The 18,880-nt window shown below is 38.0% G+C and overlaps 2 protein-coding genes and 1 long non-coding RNA gene across 4 annotated transcripts; 2 read left to right on the plus strand and 1 right to left on the minus strand.

The window, feature by feature from the left end:
• Positions 1-53: 53 nt before the first annotated feature.
• On the plus strand, positions 54-3,392 carry LOC112574338. 2 transcript variants are annotated; one of them, XR_003101408.1, is made up of 2 exons: positions 54-492; positions 2,152-3,392. It is a non-coding gene; the product is annotated as an uncharacterized LOC112574338 (long non-coding RNA). The 2 variants fall into 2 exon arrangements; XR_003101409.1 differs by having other exon boundaries at positions 2,179-3,392.
• Positions 3,393-6,464: 3,072 nt separating this feature from the next.
• LOC112574335 (far upstream element-binding protein 3-like) lies at positions 6,465-12,508 on the minus strand. Its single transcript, XM_025255355.1, has 7 exons — positions 12,310-12,508; positions 9,843-9,898; positions 9,593-9,698; positions 9,353-9,394; positions 9,094-9,159; positions 8,877-8,932; positions 6,465-8,714 (listed from the first exon to the last, which is right to left on the minus strand). The coding sequence occupies exons 1-7, from the start codon at positions 12,419-12,421 to the stop codon at positions 8,601-8,603; spliced, it is 552 nt and encodes a 183-aa protein (XP_025111140.1). The 5' UTR covers positions 12,422-12,508; the 3' UTR covers positions 6,465-8,600.
• Positions 12,509-12,761: 253 nt separating this feature from the next.
• On the plus strand, positions 12,762-17,463 carry LOC112574336. Its single transcript, XM_025255357.1, is given in 5 exon segments — positions 12,762-13,051; positions 15,087-15,208; positions 15,987-16,137; positions 16,503-16,644; positions 16,647-17,463. Coding segments are annotated over 5 exon segments (723 nt in total). The 5' UTR covers positions 12,762-12,966; the 3' UTR covers positions 16,870-17,463.
• Positions 17,464-18,880: the final 1,417 nt, after the last annotated feature.

Consider the following 18,880-nt stretch of genomic DNA (forward strand, 5'->3'; position numbering starts at 1 on the left):
TGATCGTCTGCTAAAGATTAACTACATGTCAAATTTAAATGAAAATAACATGAAAAAGCTAAACACATACAACTCACACTTTATTATTGGTTTTGATTTTTTAAAAAAAATACCACGAAAATGTCTGCTAATCTATTCAGCAACACTAGAAGATCCATAGTTTCTACGCATGAGCGATGAGCATACTTCGCTTCTACGTGGAATCTCTCTCAACGTCGAGTCTTGTGGGTGTGACTTGTCAGGTATTGCCTGTGCATTCGCGTTCACGCCTCAATCGCTTTCACACAACGGGTACGCTTAGAGGCATGAAAATCACGGTTATGTATCATGTTAAAGAGATTATCATATCCCATTCGCCTGTCAAATTATACCAAACATTCAACAGAAGCCCAGATGAAATTTCCAGACTCTTCAGCAAAATGATAGACTATTTGTACAATACACACAAGCATCATCTTCGTCAGCTGAACCACTGGTGGCTACAGCAGGCAGGTATGAAGAGATGCCCAAAACTGTGCTCCTTTAGTCCACAGCATTGGTTTTTTTCAATGGAACTGTGAGGGCAATAACAATTAGGCCTGGATTATGTCAAAAAGAAGTGTTCAGGGGCCATAAAAGGCAACATTCCTTGAAATTTTAGTCCACCGTGTTCCCCAATGGCATCATTGGCCACCTGTTTGGGCCTGTTAAAGGGCTAAGGCAGCGGTTCTCAACCTTTTACTTGTGACGCCCCCCTGACGAACAAAGGTACGTCCGCGCGCCCCCCTTAGCCAGCAATGTATCAATTAATTTCACTAATACCGGTATAAGAAACTTCAAAAATGACCACCTTCGCGCCCCCCTTGTAAGCACGTCAAGCCCTCCAAGGGGGGGCGCACCCTACCGTTTGAGAACCGCGGGGCTAAGGCATGACACTGACACTGTCCTAAGAGAAAGTGGTTTGCTCAATGCAATAGAAAATCACTTCCATGGAAGATGGTGCACCTTTTTATTAATTATATGGTTATCAGGCTTATCTGTAAAGTCAGCACCTGATTTCACCATTTTGACTCAGGAAGAGCAACAATTTAATGTAGAAATGTGCAAAATTCATATTTCAGTGGAATGAGGCATTTTTTCATTTCTCAACTATAACAAGGGCTTAAAACTCTTGCTGCACCCGGTGGGGAAGTATTACATTATTGTAACTTTATTAACTGTCATCCTTCCCATGTGGCAGTGTCACACCATCAAGTTTTGGGGTAACTCGATCCCATCTTCTTGAAGAGTATCTCCATTCATAACTTCTCCCAATTCCTCTCCCTCCTCACATAAAAATATTTGCTATGAACCTTTTTTTAATCTTTATATCTATTTGTTGTGGATTTGTAAGACACATGCAAAGCATTTGTAATGGAATAAGTTATATAAATACAAATTATTAATTTCAGTAAAGATGCACATCTGGATTTTTTAAGTCAATACTGTTGAAACAAAGGAAAAACCACCTGAATTACACACCAGACTAACTATAGCATTTGCTGTTCACATCTGAAGTTGTCAGCAGGAAAACTAAATAGTCAGGACATCAGTTCACTTATATGCATTTTAATGAATGACACAAAGTAGAACTAAACCAAAAGGTTTTAAAGTAATTGTTCTCAAAATTTTTGTAGAGTCAAAAGAAGAGCATTCCGCTCAGCCTTGGATGATTCAAAATTTTTTTGCTCTAGGGCCAGCTCTTGTCTCCTCAGCTCCAGCTCTGCCAGTGTTTCTTGTTTCTTGTTCCATCAGAAGATCATTAGGCTTTTTCTTTTTTGAAGAAGGCATTGCATCTGCACACATATAAGTGCATAAACAGATTATTTTTTCAAAGAGGCATTCTTCAGACTATCCTATGAGCAGCAAAAACAGATTCACACTTACTTGACTAGAATAGTGGTGGGATAGGAGCATTTGCAGCCTGGATTACAGTTTTTCTCATTAATCGAGGAAACTAGGAGCAACTACTGACCACATACTATTCATCATCCCTTTAAAACATTTTTTAGACAACATGTTTGCATGTTATGCTGCATGCATATCTGTCATTCTTTGTAAAGTGCCATGTTGGCCCCCCTAGGGCAGGGATATGTCACTATGTAACTTTATTTATATTGTATCAATACTCAGAAGAAACTCTGCCTGGAAACCCTCCAGGTAACCTGCCGTTCCCAAGCCCAGATGAAGGAGGAGGGTTGCAAACCTACCATGTAAAACAACCATGCTACAGAAACCGCGAATGCCACACAAGCACGAGAGTCTGACGGGAAGATCCCTCTTCAGAAAGGCCTGTGACGTGTGTTGGCTAAAGCCCTCGGGAGGTCAGCTCACTGACCCATCTTCTCATGGTCAAGGCAAAAATCCAGGATAGGGACCTGGAACATCAGAACCCTATACAAGAGGGTTGCAGCCCTATGCGCCACTGGGAGGGAATAGGAAGAAGAAGAATACTCAGGTGGATAAAAGCAACAATGATATTTTACTGGGAGCATACTGTCCTCTTTCTGGCTTCACAATGTGCTGTCACACTACCTTTGTTATTTTTTATGTTTATGTATTGTTTGACGTGCAAGATTAGTCTTCTCTTACCTTCAATTTCATTGCTGGATGAAGAAGGTCCAGCAACAGCTTCGTTTTCTTTTCTTTTTTGTGACTGTATTTCTGCAGCACATTGCCTCTGCTCCTCTTCATCTTTTTTGCTGAGTTTTTACCCCCCCTCTTCGTCTTCTATACTTTCTTTAATTCCTATAATTTCTAACAGCAGATGATCCTTTTTTAAGTTCCTCTTCATCTTTACCTGATCTAAAATTGAAAGAAATGCATTAATGTAGATTTGACTTTTTTTTTTTCTCCCTCTCTCACAGACATACTTTTGGGACCAGTCCCGAGTACTTGTGGTTTTATGCTTTCATTATTTCTAAAATGTTCACATACTGGTTTAGAATAATTGTTCCAGTATATTTTGTTCATTCATGACTTACTTTGCTTCCCTTATATTATGGGTGCATTTAAATAGTGAAGAATTGAAATTTGTTAGTACTAGCGATGAATTAAAAGTAGTAAACATTGTAATTACTCAACACAGATGAGTTGAAATTATGACTGACAAGTAGTAAGTTGAAATGCAGTACCTGAAACTGAGTTAGTATTATATGGATTTAGGAGCTATTTTAGCAGCATAAGCCAAATGTCTTTTTTTACATTCCAACACTTTCCTTTGGTGTATATAATAAGGTTGTACACAAACTTATTAAGTTTTAGATTTCTCGTGGTATGCATCTTTCCATTGACAGGACCAATAGTTATGAATTGACTTTTTTTTAAAAATCACTTTAACACCATGAAATAAAAATGTTTTTGTGGACTCCAAATGTGTTTTGCTTGATTGTACTCTGCTACTTGTATGCAAGTTTGTGCATGATTGTGAGGAAACAAAAATACATACTCCACTTAGTTGGTATATGTTAAAATGTTGCCAATGTCCCTAGATACAACCAAAAGAAATTGTGACAACTCTACTACATGGATAACTTTGTGATATGAAACAGACATGACAATGAAAAGAAATTACAGACGGAAAAAGCATACAGTCACTTAGCAGTTCTTTTTTTCTGAGCTTCTCAGCATGCTTCGTTTTGTTTTTGAGGGGAGTAGTTGTCTTGTGTTTAGGGTTGTTCATTTGAGTCTTTGTCCAATTTTTTGCTTTGCCTTTTGGTCTGCATAGGTGTGTGAACTTGCATCTTTGTGCACTTGCCTTTCTTCTGGATTGAGCTCTTTGTTAAGTAAAGAAATGCTCTATACTATAGAGAACTTGTAGTCTTGGCAGTCTGTTATTTTACTTACTCGAAGGTCTGTTGTGCAGATTCTTAAGTGTATGCTGGCATTCTGATCTATCCTGATTCTACCTGCTTGGCAATCTGTGCTTGTTTCTTGTTGACTCTTTTTGTTTCTTTGCAGATTGTGTTGATTCTACTTGTTTGGCTGATTGTTTTTTGGGTGTTGATTCTTCTCTCAGCAGTCTTTGTTGAGAGCCTTTGGCTCTTGGTCACCTGAAAGCTCATCTTATCACCCAACTTCCCGGTTTGCACAGTATTCTATGAATGTCTGTTTCTTCTGGGCTAGATGCAACTCTAAAAATGTGCTATAAAAATTCAATTGGCACAAACGTTTGTGACCATTTTTTTTTCACTAGGGACCATCTATTACCCTCGGGCTCCTGCCCTTTAGATCATACTTTATAGACATTTTTGGTTTTAAGGTTCTGTCCTTCTCACAATGTCTTACATCATTTACATGATAATTAAAGTTCTTTCCACAAGTGGATCGGTGACAACACTCATAGCAACTTTAACAGCTTGCCCCAAATACAAAATGTTTCCTTCCGTAAGATGTGTAGCTAATTATCCCTTATCATCGATAGCTTTTTTTTCTCACTATTTTTAAGTCTTTAAATAAAGGGTCATGGTTTAATTGCAGCCTCATCCCCAGCACACTCCTCTATTTCAACTTACAATAGGAGGAGGTGACTTAATGTAGATCCTTTTCTGCGGAAACTCGAACAATAAATGTAAGATTAGTTTCCTCGGGAAAGGACATAGAAAGATGAAGTGTACCGATGATTTATTGGTTAATGCAGATTTTTATGAGGAATGCACTGATTCCTTAAACCACTCTCAAATCCATGGAAACATAGGCACCCAGTGCTGGCAAGATTTTTTTTCTTTTGCATGAAGCTCATCATACGACCCTGAAGGAAATTCTAAAAAGCTATTTTCTTGTCAAAATCAAGTTTCTGTCATCATTACAGTTGAGCTGCTGAGCAGATACTTGCTCAGGAATGGCTTTAGGTTTCAGAAACTGCAAGCAGTCTAAGTCAACTTGACCATTACCCCATGTATTTAGTGAAAGACCAGATATTCTCTCTGCTGCTGGAAGAATTCTTCTTCATAATAAAAAACACAAAAATGAAGACGCTAAGCAAAAAGAAGAAATACTTATTTCTTTAGTATAGTGAAAAATTTCCGACCACTATATGTTTTTATCTTAAATAATTTCTGCCTACTTATTGTATTTAGTTAATAGCTGGTACAAAAGAAAAACATCGTACGTGAGAAAGAAAGTCACTGCTGTCTAACGAGTAATATTACTAAAATTAGCGTGCCAGCACATAGAGCTACGTAGATACTTCGTCACTCAGCTTCCCTAGTCAGAAACTTTTATTTGAACCAATGCTCTATCCCCATTCACTAATGGTAGTTCATTTACTGAGCGTAGGAAAAACTTTCTCTGCTGTATTGAATAGGAGCGACACATGATGGACTTCCGTTATCTTCTGTGCCGAAAATCTATGCAAGGGAAACGACCGCATGTTACATCATTTCACCATGGACGTGTGCTTTCTCGAATATCCTGGACTGCTGGCAAGACGATTTTTTTTTTTCCAGTTAACTGCTAAAATGAGGCATTAGACGACATAGCTTCCGGTTTATTCATTTTCTTTGTTTAGGTTCGCCGAAACCAGAAATAAGAGTTGGTCTTGGCAGATGTCAATCCACCTATACACGTCCCTGATCTTTTACCATAGGAATTTATCGTTTTCCATAACCCTTGGCCTTTCTTAATCACCTTTAAGAGAAAGTTATCTTAGGACAGATATCTCATCCATGCAACTGCGCGACTTCACAAATTCATGTTTGTAACTGTTCCTTGATGCCTCTAGAAAGTGCCAAATCGCCTTAATTTCTACCGTACTCGATAATGTCGCGCTGACGGGAAGTGCAACTGTGCAAGGTCATGGTAATTGGAGTCAGGATGGTTACAGATTTATATTTTGACATAGATAGGTATCGGATTAACGAGGTCACTTTAATAAATACGCTTTATAAGAATTCGGATAAGCCAAACATCCGTATCCTGATCAAACCATTTCTGCCGCAGGCGCACTATACAGCTACATTCAGGTGGTTCAATGGTGTGTGCTGGCTACAGAGTTTCCTGGTGCCTGCTAAGGTTGCATACAAGACTTCAACAGCTGTCGCCATAGTAGCGCTTCGTAAAGGAATATGGCTTCAAGGTGAGGTTAGTGGTTTAACGCAATTTCGTATTACGGTAAAGTGGCTTCAACGCTCGTTTTTATAAAGTACAAATGTGATCAATAATCCTACCACCAAGACCATTGGAAACCCACCTCACATTTTTCTGCTTGAGCTGCTTTGCAGATTGTAGTTCTGTAAATTCTGACAAATACACTTACGGCAAATAGTTAAGCTATTTATTTCCTTACAACTAATTTTTTGTCAGATGTCATAGCTTTCAAAAGCTTCAACACATGTGAACCCCACTTTCAGCTTTTTGCCGATTCGTTAACAGTTCTGCAAAAAGCGCATCTTTCCCCAGCCAACATTTACACAATTCCTTTCACTTTATGAGAACCAGACATTACGCCATGACCAAATCTGTATTAAAATTACAGTTGGTGTTTACAGTACACAGCACAGTTTTCCTGAGCACCTGCAAATCAACCTGTACACACCTGCTATATAAAGCCAGTCTCTCTCACATTTAAGCACAAGGTACATGAGAAACTGCATGTTTATTCACCTCTGGAATATGTAACTGCAAATAAAGCAGTCGAAGAAATTACAAGACTGGGAGTGTTAAGTTCCTGACTTCGAATAGTTCCTCCTCGGGCACCCATGTGGTACACACAACATTAACATAAATCGTTTCTGAAAACAGTACGGCTTTTACACTGTAAAATCTGTAAGCAGTCTTTGTGTCTTATATGCTCATGCCAAGGAAAATCTTTAATGTTTTGCTCCATGCGAGGCACGACAGAACTTCTAATAAAGTGTGCAACAGAATTACAATAATCAAAGTTGTGCTAAAACAAAATCCTTCATTCAAATACACCCGCAGCATGCACTCGTCTTTACACACAAATGTCGGGGAAAGCTTTAAAAAAAAAGTTATAATTATTTGCATGTCAGCATCCACTGCGAGTGCTCATGATTTTAGCCAGGAGACAAGTGTATACAGGACGGCTAGAAAAGATACCTGATGCACAAATCTACACCTGCTTAGTATATGGCAGATTATTTCCGCACAGGTTAACTTGGATCCATAAACGAAACCTTTTCTGTGACCAGGTGAAGGAACGTCGATTTAACCTTAGTGAAATGTACTTCCAACTGGCATTTCACTATGAAGCCATGTTCACACTGGAGGTATACAAACATGCACATACAAAATCAGATGCACAGTACAGGTTTTTACCTGTATCCGTATGGCGAATATGACGCAACAACAGAAAGCAAAATGCAATATCCGGGTTTCACATACTTCCAAAAACAATATGAAGTACACCTTAAATAAAAATTAAAAGCCTTGGAAGTTTCGATAAGGGGTCTTTCAGCCCTAATGAAAAGATGGTTTCCTTCAATAGACATTCTACCCAGTGCTAATGGATTGAGCAAAAATACACGATTTGGGAGTGACAAGTTATGGGTTAAGTGAAAAGAATGCATATAGGCTGTGACAGCACTAGGAGAGCCATGTGCAAATTGCTGAAAACTTGTAAGAGTCCAAACCAACCATCAAGGATGTTCAGATATTCAGCCAGATACTGGTGGCAGGTGAAACAGTCCTCCGACTTGCCCAAAATAATAAAAAAAAATTTGTTATAAAATAGCCATCAGTCTACAGGTATATAGAACACGCATATTCGTACACACAATGACCAGCACAACCACCACAATTGTCCCATTGCTTTAACACTGTCTAGATTTTCTCACAAGCAGCTTGGGAAAACTGGGCACTCCTGTTTGTAGCGAAGAATCAAGGCAGGTTTGTAGGTCCGCATTTGTTGGTCCAATCCATTTTTCTGCTTCTGAACCCAAGGATATTGCACTAGAGCAATTTTATAGGGACCTGTGTCAGGGCATCTGTTACCGCACATCCAAGTTGGAAAGGGCAAGAACACATGCACCGAGAGCCAAGAGGAAGATTGTGACGTAAGGCAACAAGCAGAAGAAATCTGAAGATAGTGACACCGGCAAACACACATTCGGAACACAAACAGCAAGAAACCCAACTACCACATTTGCAAGCAAACTTACCCACGTACAAGTACTTATCAGAAGACATCGTTCTTGGTATCCGAAAAACTCACAATGCTTATCATTAAATCCTGTGACAAATCCATGGCTATATTATCTGATGTACAGAATGAGAGACTAAATCTTACCCCCGAAGAAAACAGTCCTTCCCAACAATAAAAGCTAGTTTACAAAGACATGATTCTATACCTCATGTTAAGCATACAAAATAATGCTCACAGTTTTGTCGCTACCAAAAGGGTCTTTTTTCTTTTTCGCTTGGGAAGACTGGCAAAATATTCAAGCTAGCCAATAAGGCTAGAAGATCGACTGTGTCAAAATAAGGTCTTGATCTGCAGATTCCAGGTGTCAGCTCAAACATTGGACAGGGTTTAAGATGCAACAATAAAGTTGATTAATTGGCGAAAATACGAAGAAATCTGAACCCAATTCTATAAGGATCAGTTATCAGTTGCAGTCAAGCTAGTAGATCTGGCTGGTAATGCTGTCAATGGCATACTTGGCGCGATCGATAGCTGACCGACTTCCGATGAGTTCCACATCGGTCCGCCCACAGCTGCCGCCATCACGAGAAACCTAGAAACAGAGTAGTTTACTGTCAATTCTCACAACTAACAGCCAGGTAATAAAAATAATAATAATAAATTGTATTAAAAGTTTGGACTGAAAAGGGATCAATTATTTTTATACTTCAGCATAACTAAGTTAAATTTAAAACTGTGATCATAAATAACTTACGTTGATTCGGCAACCGCTCTCATCCTGAAGTTCTCGCACCTTAGAGCCACCTTTACCTATAAAGACAATGCAGCAACTATAAATAGTACATCACTGCAATTACAACTTCCCTCCGAAAGTACCAACTCTTTCAAGGTTCACTATGAAAAAAAAAAAAAAAAAAGGCAGTGACAGCATACGCTTATATTGTCATGTAAGAAAGCAATGTGAAACTAACCAATAAGCCTGCCAACGTAGCTGGAGTCAATCTGAATCACCTCACGGCTTCCTCCGCTACCGCCACCTACATGGATAAGCACAAGTGTTAGCTGTCAAGCAAATACAAATCAGAAAAAACATCTCTTCCTCTCCAAATGACCAGGTAAAAATATGACCATTCCCGCCACAACCTAATTAACAAGATGTGTTCTATGAATTGATACTTTGATTAACGTGCAGAGCCTGTATTTCAATTTAAACAAACTGGGAATTCTTACCATTGCCATAGGACTGCTGCTGTCGAGGTGCACGCTCATCACCTGAACACAAAGAATGCAAAATTTAGCACATAGGAACTTGCATAATTCTTGCTTTTGGGGGGGGGGGGGGGGGGAAGAAAAAACCTGTGCTGCCATGTCGATATTGTTTTATGCATAAAATCAAAGTCACAACTTAAAACATAAACCTGTTAATAAAGTAAATATCACAACTATTGATTATGCTAAGAGGATCATTACCATTTTCAAGGATATCATTGATAAGTCGCTCTGCCTCAGCAACAGCACTTTCAGAACCACTCAATTCCACTCGGCGAGTTCCATCACCCTCGTCATCTCGCGAAACCTTAGACAAACAGGAACAGTGTAAAGCATTTCTATAACCTTAGTGCAGTGGGCCACGATTATGGCTTTGCTAATATATCCTGTGAAAAAGGCACACAAAAATTACAAGATCTAAAAAAAGTTGTGCATTGTTCTTTTACTATACCTTGATTCTGGCACCAGAGCTTTCTTGAAGTTCTCGAATTTTACTGCCTCCACGGCCTGGAACAAATGTAAAAATGCTTAGCCGTGCTACTCAGTTATATAAATCCATTGTTATAATCTCTTCCACAACTTGTAAAGTGTTAAAATAGTTTGTCCAGTGCCACCCTGCATTTCTTCCACAGCTTTTTTTGTAGCAATCAAGTAGTGAAAATGGTTACGGAAAAGAGCCCTCACAGCTGGCACTCACACCTTTGTGTTACAAACTGCTTTTTGTTTACTGCATCATAGGCCAAAATTCAGAAGTTTTTATAAAAGGGATACTCAAGGCTTGTGAGAAGGCTGTGGCGATGATCAAACGCTTCAAAAATATATTTAGTTAAAATTACAGAGCACTAGAGCAATATAAGAGAATAAATGATTTATTTCTTACTTAATAGCAGTATTTCAGTTGCCGATGTTTATAAAAATCAAAAATCCAGTGAAATCAACCCTTGTGTCCTTCCACCAAGTAACCTTGATAGCTTCCCGAGATGGTCAAGTAGACAAGTCTGGTTTTGACATCAGTCAGAGACGTACAAGAAGTGTCTGACTTCATTGCAAAGATTTGACATTATCATCGGTGGTGTCTTGTGAGTTTATTTAGGTTTTTAAGTGAACTTTTCAAAGCACAGTTTTAAAAATTATAGAAAATTGTTGTTTCACTTGGTAATAAGTCTTGGTCACTAGGTCCAAGTAAACGAAAGAGCCCTGTGTAATTTCTCTTCCTAAACACAACATGCTACAAAACCTTCAATTTTTCCCATATGAACAGACGAAAATAGACTAGATTCAAGTGGATTGTGTTCTTGACGCGATTCTAGGCAGTTTTATTTTGCCTTTAGAATCCCAAGAAAAAGTCGACTAAAATTGGGTCACAAGAGATCTGGGGCACTATATTAGCTTATCCACTTTTTTGCTACAAACCATAAACCTAAACTATTTACAAAATCAATTTTATAATACTTGAAATAGTGTATTCTATCATAAACTTTCCTGATTTATGAGGCAACCTCTTGCACATTTAATAAGAACCTTTAAAAATGACAAAGGCGTCTTAAAAATTTATTTAAAAGAATCATGTGTCATTGAGTTACATTGTGCCCCTAAACTATGACAAGACTAAAACAATGCTTCGAAAAAAAGAAATTGCATGTACACACATTTTTCCTTAAATATTGCCAAGCAGCCCTTTTTATTAAGTAATATGGCAGAACTTGTTCAACACCACTTGACTGTTGGTAATCATTAATCGCCACCCAACTACTTTTGTTCTTGGGTTGATTCAATTTTCCATGACAGGACATGGATAATCTCTCTTACCCTGCCTCAGAACCCTTACTTGGACAGAATGAAGAAATCTGACTTTCTGCAATGATTCTGCTCATACCTTTGATTTTTAAAAATGTTTCCACATTTCTCACTTCATCCTCTCACAAAAAAGATAAGAAAAGACATTTTTATTGAAATCTCTACAAAGCAGTTGGGTATCAGCCAGCTCCCTCTTCATAAGTCAAATATCAAATGCTGTGAAAATGGCTTTTAATGGACACCAATTTGTGTGGCAGGCATAATCTTTCTTTCGGCTTTCCCTCACTGTCAAGTATTCGATACTGATATGGACAGAGAAATGTCTAGTCACTGCCACGTGCTAAGTTCGAACCTGCAACTTTTTCCGAAATTAATGCGCCAACATATATATTTTTTTAAATCAAAGACAAAACTTCGATATTAAACCTTGCTGGATGGTTTTTAATACATTGCATATTTGAATAGATCTACAATTCTACATCATTCTCACGTGGTCGAAAAACCTTTGTGCAAATGCCACACCACGTGCACGACGACAACTGTGGCAAATGTTGAAAAAAAAAACCAGACAATCTGTGATTCTATAATGCTACTAAAAGAAAAACTTACTAGCGAGTCACCGTTCCCGCCTGTGCCCCTTTTACCTCGATCAGCTATACAAGCATTAGCTGGGTTAACTTCTTATCTCGACTACCACCATTAGAACATGTCTTAAGTAACATATGTTCGCCATGCTCTCGAAATGCTGATTTATTGCATCCGTAAAGACAAAATGTATGCGTTAATAGATTTACCAAAACCAAACTGAAGATTGTACCACAACCACATATAATTCAGTGTGCTCCGCGCGGAAACCAGTTTTAAAAAAAAATCAACGCAGTTGCCGAATAACGGATTTATTAAAAGATATTAAGATCTAAAAGCATTTTAAACGTCTTTACGTGAAAATATTTTAATACTAAATAACTGTATTTTGAAAATCGTAGGAAATGTTAAGAATAAAAGCTGTACATGCATGCTCGATCTCATAACTACGCAATACGACTGGTCACACCACAAGTCGTGATTCACGTGGTCGCCATTGCGGATTTCTCATTTGTAACATTTCAAATTTAACGTACCGATTATCTTGCCGCAGTCCCCAGCAGGAACAAACATGTCAACAGAGTTTCCACTGCCTCCACTTCTACTTCTTCCGCTGAAACCGCCTCTGCTTCCAAATCCAGACGACATTATTGTGTTGCGAGAGAGACAAGAAAGTCTGAGCGGCGAAAATGCCTTTCGTTCTGGTCCTAGCCTGTTCAGCTACCTGCGTCAATGAACCAAATGCGAACACCGATGTTATGAAAACTGGGGTGCTTGACACTATCACTGGCAAAGATGTTTAAATTTATTTATCCCGTTTGATAGTATTTGCGTTCCAAATTAAATAAAGACCACATAAATTATTGTATTTAAGAAAGGGTAAAATACTCTATGTATAAAGGTAAATTTTGAGCCGTTTTTAGAAATTGCGAAATTTATTTCAAATGGTTAACATACCTTGTCCTCAAATATTACTTTTCTCAATTGGTTAGTCGATACTTCAAGTGGATTCTGGATAAGAAAACGTCACGTTAATTGTTACAATCCATAAACTACTATTACTTTTATTTTTTAGCACATTTTTTTTTCTTTTTTCTACAATAACTTTGGAAGATTAAATTAGTTCTTGTTAAGTACGCCTTAATATTTATCACATGGTTTCCTCTTATCTGTCCGAAACAAAGACGTCAGAAATGGCGGACATTGTAGGACCAGGGTCGTGGAACGTAGATATGGAGGTGAACTTGTTTCATGCTATGCGTGGTCACAAGCCAGTTGGTGAGATACTGTTATCTCCCGCTATTTTGAAATATTTTTGAACGATATGAACCAAAAATATTCTTTTTCATTATTTTCCAGATCTTAGAACTTGTAAATTTGAACCGATCTATACGGCGGCAAATTCATCATCCAACATTTTCTGTATTGGTTTCAAGAACTCTCAACCCCAAATGCAACAATTCACCCACCCTTTATCCCATTTATATTTAGTGGTCGTGTAACCTTTAAAAATTTTAAAAACATAAGTATTGGTGACCGTTTACACAATAGATTCGGAAAATCGGTAATGTAAAAATGTCACAAAACACAACACTACAGCCAGTCCGCGTCAGTGATTAGAAAAAAAAAAAAACCAGGTCAATCTATTTAGGTTAGGAACACAATAACTGTATTGCATGACCCTTAAACTGACATTCTGCAAAGACTTTATCTTATTTGTGCAAATGTTATTTTTATTTGCATATAGTATTATGGTAAATTCTTATGTAGCTAGTTTTAATTAAAATCGGGATTTGATTTATCGTAATGTGGGTGAAACATGGTATACATTGATCCAGACATCATGGGGTATTAGGATATTTTTAGTTAACCAGATGAACAGACCTTGGTTTTCAGACCTGGAATTTCCCAGCCCTCGGACTGTTAGTCAATCAGTTCAACTATATAACCTAATGGTCACTCCCTACATTGGGTTCCCCAAGTACAATGTTTGAAGTAAAGTGTTGAGGTCTTCTACTCATACAGATGAAGTTTCTTACAAATATCAGAACCACAGTTCAAAGCTGTTCCTTTGTTGATCTTTGACATAATATAAACATAAGAATGTGGAAACAGATAGCTGAATAGTTAGAACAGACATGCCAGTTCCATTCTCTTGTGGCACAGCAAACTCCACCAGTCAATCCAGCTTATTGGAAGTGGGTACCTGACTCCATAGAGGGTTTGGGAGAGGTGACACAATGTGAAGGAAAGAAAATGGTCACCGCCATCACATAAAGCTGGCCTAGAGGAAAGTATGGTCTCTAACACCTCACTCCAAAACAACCCCCCAAAAAGGTTAGGGGATGACCTTTACCTAACGCAGGAAAAAGAAGTTTACATTTTAGAACAATGGTTATTGGTATTTTTAAAGAAATTAGTTATTTTTGTTACACATACAGTAAATATATTCATATGAATATACCTTCTGACAACATAACCTATATTTTTACTTGTCCTGTGTCATGCATAAGAATAATAGTATCAAAAGATAGCTGAATGTGACATGAATAGTCTAGTTCAAAGCTTCATCAACAAACCTAGAAATAGCAGAAATAAATTTGACACTTAGCTAAAGTCACTGTAAATGGTTATGGCTATTCAAAATTTTCCAAAGTTACGTCCATAACTTACTGTGCCAAAATAAATGTTAAGTGAATTTAATGTTGACATCTATTTGTTTACAAAAACAAAAAAAAACTATAAAAGAGATGTGTTCAGGTTTTTAGCATCCTAACCCTAGCATCCCATGATTTTAGCATCCTGCCATTCCTTAATATATATACATATTCCTAGTAATATTATCATTAAAATGACTGAGCACCCAGGGCACTCTTTGCAACATGTTGAAATGCACTTAATACATGTATTAATTTTTTATAACATCTCATAAGGTCACTATAGTGAGGATTTAAAAAAAAACCTGGCATATTCGCCAACATTAAGTTAATCTTTATGGCACTCAAGAACCAGCATCAAGCATTTGGCTATTAGTATTAAACTTTGCTGTTTTGGTAATTTGTATAATTGTAAAATGTATGTCTCTTCGTCATCAGCAATTGGTTTCAGCTTTGGTTTTTGGGTTCCTTTGAAGACTGTGGTCCTTTTCTCCTGTCCCTTCAGCTCAGTTCTATCCCACCATTCTCTTTCAGTAGTCATCATTTGCCATTTAATCAGTGCCAGTCTCCAGCAACAAATTATATAAATATATATTTGCTGCATTGGTGAAAGTTGCCCATGAAGATTTTTGTTGTCTTTTATTTTCCCTGACCAGGTGTTAATCGACACTTTCAGATGGTTTTTATTCATGAAAAGTTGAATAATGCTTCGGGAAAGAGAATAACATCTAAGAACGTATGGGAACATCTTTCATCCATGTATGATTTACAGGCACTGGTGAGTTGATTTACATCCCTGATAAGTTAAATACCTTAGAAAAGAATTTAATGGTGTTTATTTTATAAATGTAAGAAAATCTGTCTAGCTGTCAGGCACATGCATTTAATAAAAAGCCTTTACTTGCCTCAGCCAGTAACATGCTCCAGGTGATCTGTGCAAATTTCCATGTTCAGTTTTTTGTTTTCAATCTTGCAAATGCTGCTGTTACAAGGGAAATTGCAGTCACATGTTCCTTCCCTTATTTAAAATTATTTGAAAGGATTTCCAATTGTTTTATACTTGAACTCCTTTCTAGTGTAGCTACTTCCCCAAAATGGCCACACAAGGCAATGCTCAGTTTAAATATTCTTTACCATCTTCAGCTGTAAATCTTTTGATTTCTCATATTTTCGTTCACTTTTGAAAAATGTCAGTGTGCTAAGTTGGATTTACTAATATCCTGTTTACACCAAATGCTATATATTTACAGTGACGTTATTTCAGAAATACTTGTTTGGAAAAGCTGGGTACAGTCTGTTTGGATTTGTTAAAGTAAATGTGCTTTGGACTAACAGAAAGGACAGTTTTCATTATCTAAAATTTATTGTTAAAATGCATTTTCTGACAAACAGTTGTTTTTTTTTTGGGGGTGGTCAAAACATGACTTGAAGGGGGTCAGACAGGCCATGGGGAGGTCATTGCATTGCATTAAGTTGCATGTCATCAGCTAGGTAAGTAATAAATTATGAACTGTATTGCTTTTAAAGGCATAAATGTAGGGAGGTTTCTTTTACAGAACGAATCAGAAATACTTCCATTTCCAAATAAACCAGTGGATTTTCAACTAAACAGCTCAGAATTCCAAGATATCTTCCAGAAAGAGTATCCTCGCATGCACAGCACACAAGGACAAATTCAAGTTGAAGAGGTCAAGACAAAACCTGAGGGTAACTGCTATATCCTTTCCACATTTTCACAAAATATGGTAGAACAAATTGAAGGGATAGGCAGTGACAAGGGAGCAAAGTCTGATCCAATAATAATCTGTATGGGTCTTGATCTAGTAATAATGTGTTGATCTTTGTACAGGTCTTGAAGGTGCTCGCATTTTAATTTCATTTAAAAAAAAATTCTTCAAACATAATGAATCCATGTTAATTGGTTTTAAAATAAGTTTCACAATATTTTAATCTAAAATGTTATCTTAGTTTGCACTTAATTTTTTTTTTTTAAATTTCCTAACAGTAGAAAGATGTTTATAAATCAGCTTATTTTTAAACATCAGATATGTGTTCTCCTTTTTTTTAAACAGGTCAGGCCAAAAGTGGTAAATCCAGCAAATCTGACACTAAACCTATCATCTCTGCAAAATTAGAAACTAAATTAACTCCTTGGTATCATCTGATCCAAAGCCATCTCAGAGTGGCAAATCGGGATTTGGACTCAATGATCCTAAATCTTCGAGTGTTGCCAAGCCAGACAGCAAGGCTGGGACCCCCCAGTCTAACAAGGGAGAGGTAAAGAGTGCGGGGAAGTGTGCCCTAAGTGCTGGTGTCCCTGGGGCAGCAGCTGTGCCCGAGCCCTCTCCAAAGCGGACGAAACGTACGCGGAATAACATGTCTGTCAGTAACAGTCCTGTGACCCCTTCTGATGGCATAGCCTACAAACGTAGAAGATGAGCTTATCAAACAAGGATCACAAAAATGACAAAGAGTGTTTTACAAGGCGGGCTGGGAAGTTTGGGGATGGGAGGTCACGGTGTTGTCCACAAGATTCTTTTGAGAAGAAAACCCACTTTACCAAAAATGAAAGATTTTAGTTTCCATCTCAAGATTTTTGCTTGTGTTGTAGACCTCCAGAGAAAAAATTGATATTTCTTCAATATTTTTGTATGAAACTGCCATCTATACTTGGAAAGGCTGATACTTCACCTGGTCCACACCTTCTCAACTGAGCAATCCCGTGGTATCGAGGTCCAGCTCAACAGGCTCTGTCCCGCGGGATGCAGCCTATGACCACGGCCAGTCCAGCTCAGTACCGCTGACCTATTGTAAGGCCACCATGCTCTCACATTCTGTGACTTGATCAAGTTATAAAATTTAATGAAAAGATGCTATTTAGCTGTTGTACAGCTGATTTGATTATCTCTTCTGAGAAATCTCATCTCACTGATCATAAACGAAAAAAAAAACCAAAAAAAACAAAACCTATTGTATATAGAAGCACTTACATTTCAAATACAGAAGACAATAAAATACAATATATAAGAAGTATATGTTATTGGTATCATGATTATTGCGTGGGCCTTGCATTGGTTAGCTCCGAGTAGTTTTTCGATGGTCGCCTTCGCTTTACTTACAATAGGTCAGTGGTACTGAGCTGGACTGGGCTGCGTCCCGCAGGACTGTGCCTGTTGAGCTGGACCTCAATACCAAAGGATCGCTCAGTTGAGAAGGCGTGGACCGGGTGTATACTTCTAGCACAATCCCTAACTTTGCCCACGTCCTTGTCACCTCTGATTTGTAAAGGTTGGGTGAAAACTGACTACAGTTTAGATTTGTTGACCTGGCTATACATCTGGTCAAAGCAGCTACTTGGTTTTGTACATTTGTCACTGCACTACAAAGTGCATCTTTATCACATCTGAATGTTCTCCAAAACAGCTGTGTCTATTTCATTGTGACTGCTTCAGTCACACCTCAATGAGTAGCTATGTAGTTATGTGAATGTGCTTTGATAAAAATAAAAAGGTGGTAGGCAGGTACAGTGAAAAAGACATGAATAAAGTAAAAATTGCCAGAAGTTAATATAATTATTATCCTATAACCAAACTGTAAATGCCTAAACTATTTTTACATTCTGTAGTTTAAAGATCAGCCTAGAATTTGGGTTCATGTATTGACACATCACTTGTGGTATCACAGCCAGTGCGTCATGAACTATGTAGGACCAAGTATGAGATCCACATGAGGTTCCCCAGGAAACATTCTTACATAGAATGTGGTAAATTGCTTTATCTTAAGATACACTGGTTTGTTAGGTCATATTGACATGAGCTGTGAGATGGGGAAGTGGTTGCCCAAGCTAGCACCCGAGGCCAGAGATATACACAGCAGGTGTGAAACCTACGTGACATACTTCACACAGTTGGTCTGATACCTAGATGACATACTGTAAACAGCTGTTGGAGTACCTTGCCCCTTAGAGTGTTGGAGAACAAAAAGGCTGCAAGGCAGAAGATACGACTACTGCTTTTAGCTCCAAAGCAGACGCCTGTTATCACCTCACTCATAGTGACAAGTTTTTTTAAAAATTACTGCTGAGATGGCTGTCCTTTGAATGCACGCATGCATCATTTTGTGTGTTTTTTTTTCTCTGTTGTATTTGTGCTTGAAAAATGTCATTTTTGTGACTTTTGTGTTGATAGCAGTTATCACATACAGGACTGTGGTTCGCATCAGATCTACTTCCACATTTCTCTTGATGGTGCATTTTGTTTACTGGCCAGGCCACCTCACTTTGGAATAGTCTGTTGTTAAGATCCACAAATATTGTGGCCACTATAGGTGCTTAAACCCGAGGATGCAAGCTCTTGGTGCAGGGAAGCTGTAAATGAATGCACAAGCCTCTAAGCTGATTATACATTAGTGCAGGTGACTGTCATGCATAGTTTTGTAGGAGTGTGCTTAC

The sequence above is a fragment of the Pomacea canaliculata genome, linkage group LG10, assembly GCF_003073045.1.
Source record: "Pomacea canaliculata isolate SZHN2017 linkage group LG10, ASM307304v1, whole genome shotgun sequence".
NCBI classification, from domain to species: domain Eukaryota; kingdom Metazoa; phylum Mollusca; class Gastropoda; order Architaenioglossa; family Ampullariidae; genus Pomacea; species Pomacea canaliculata.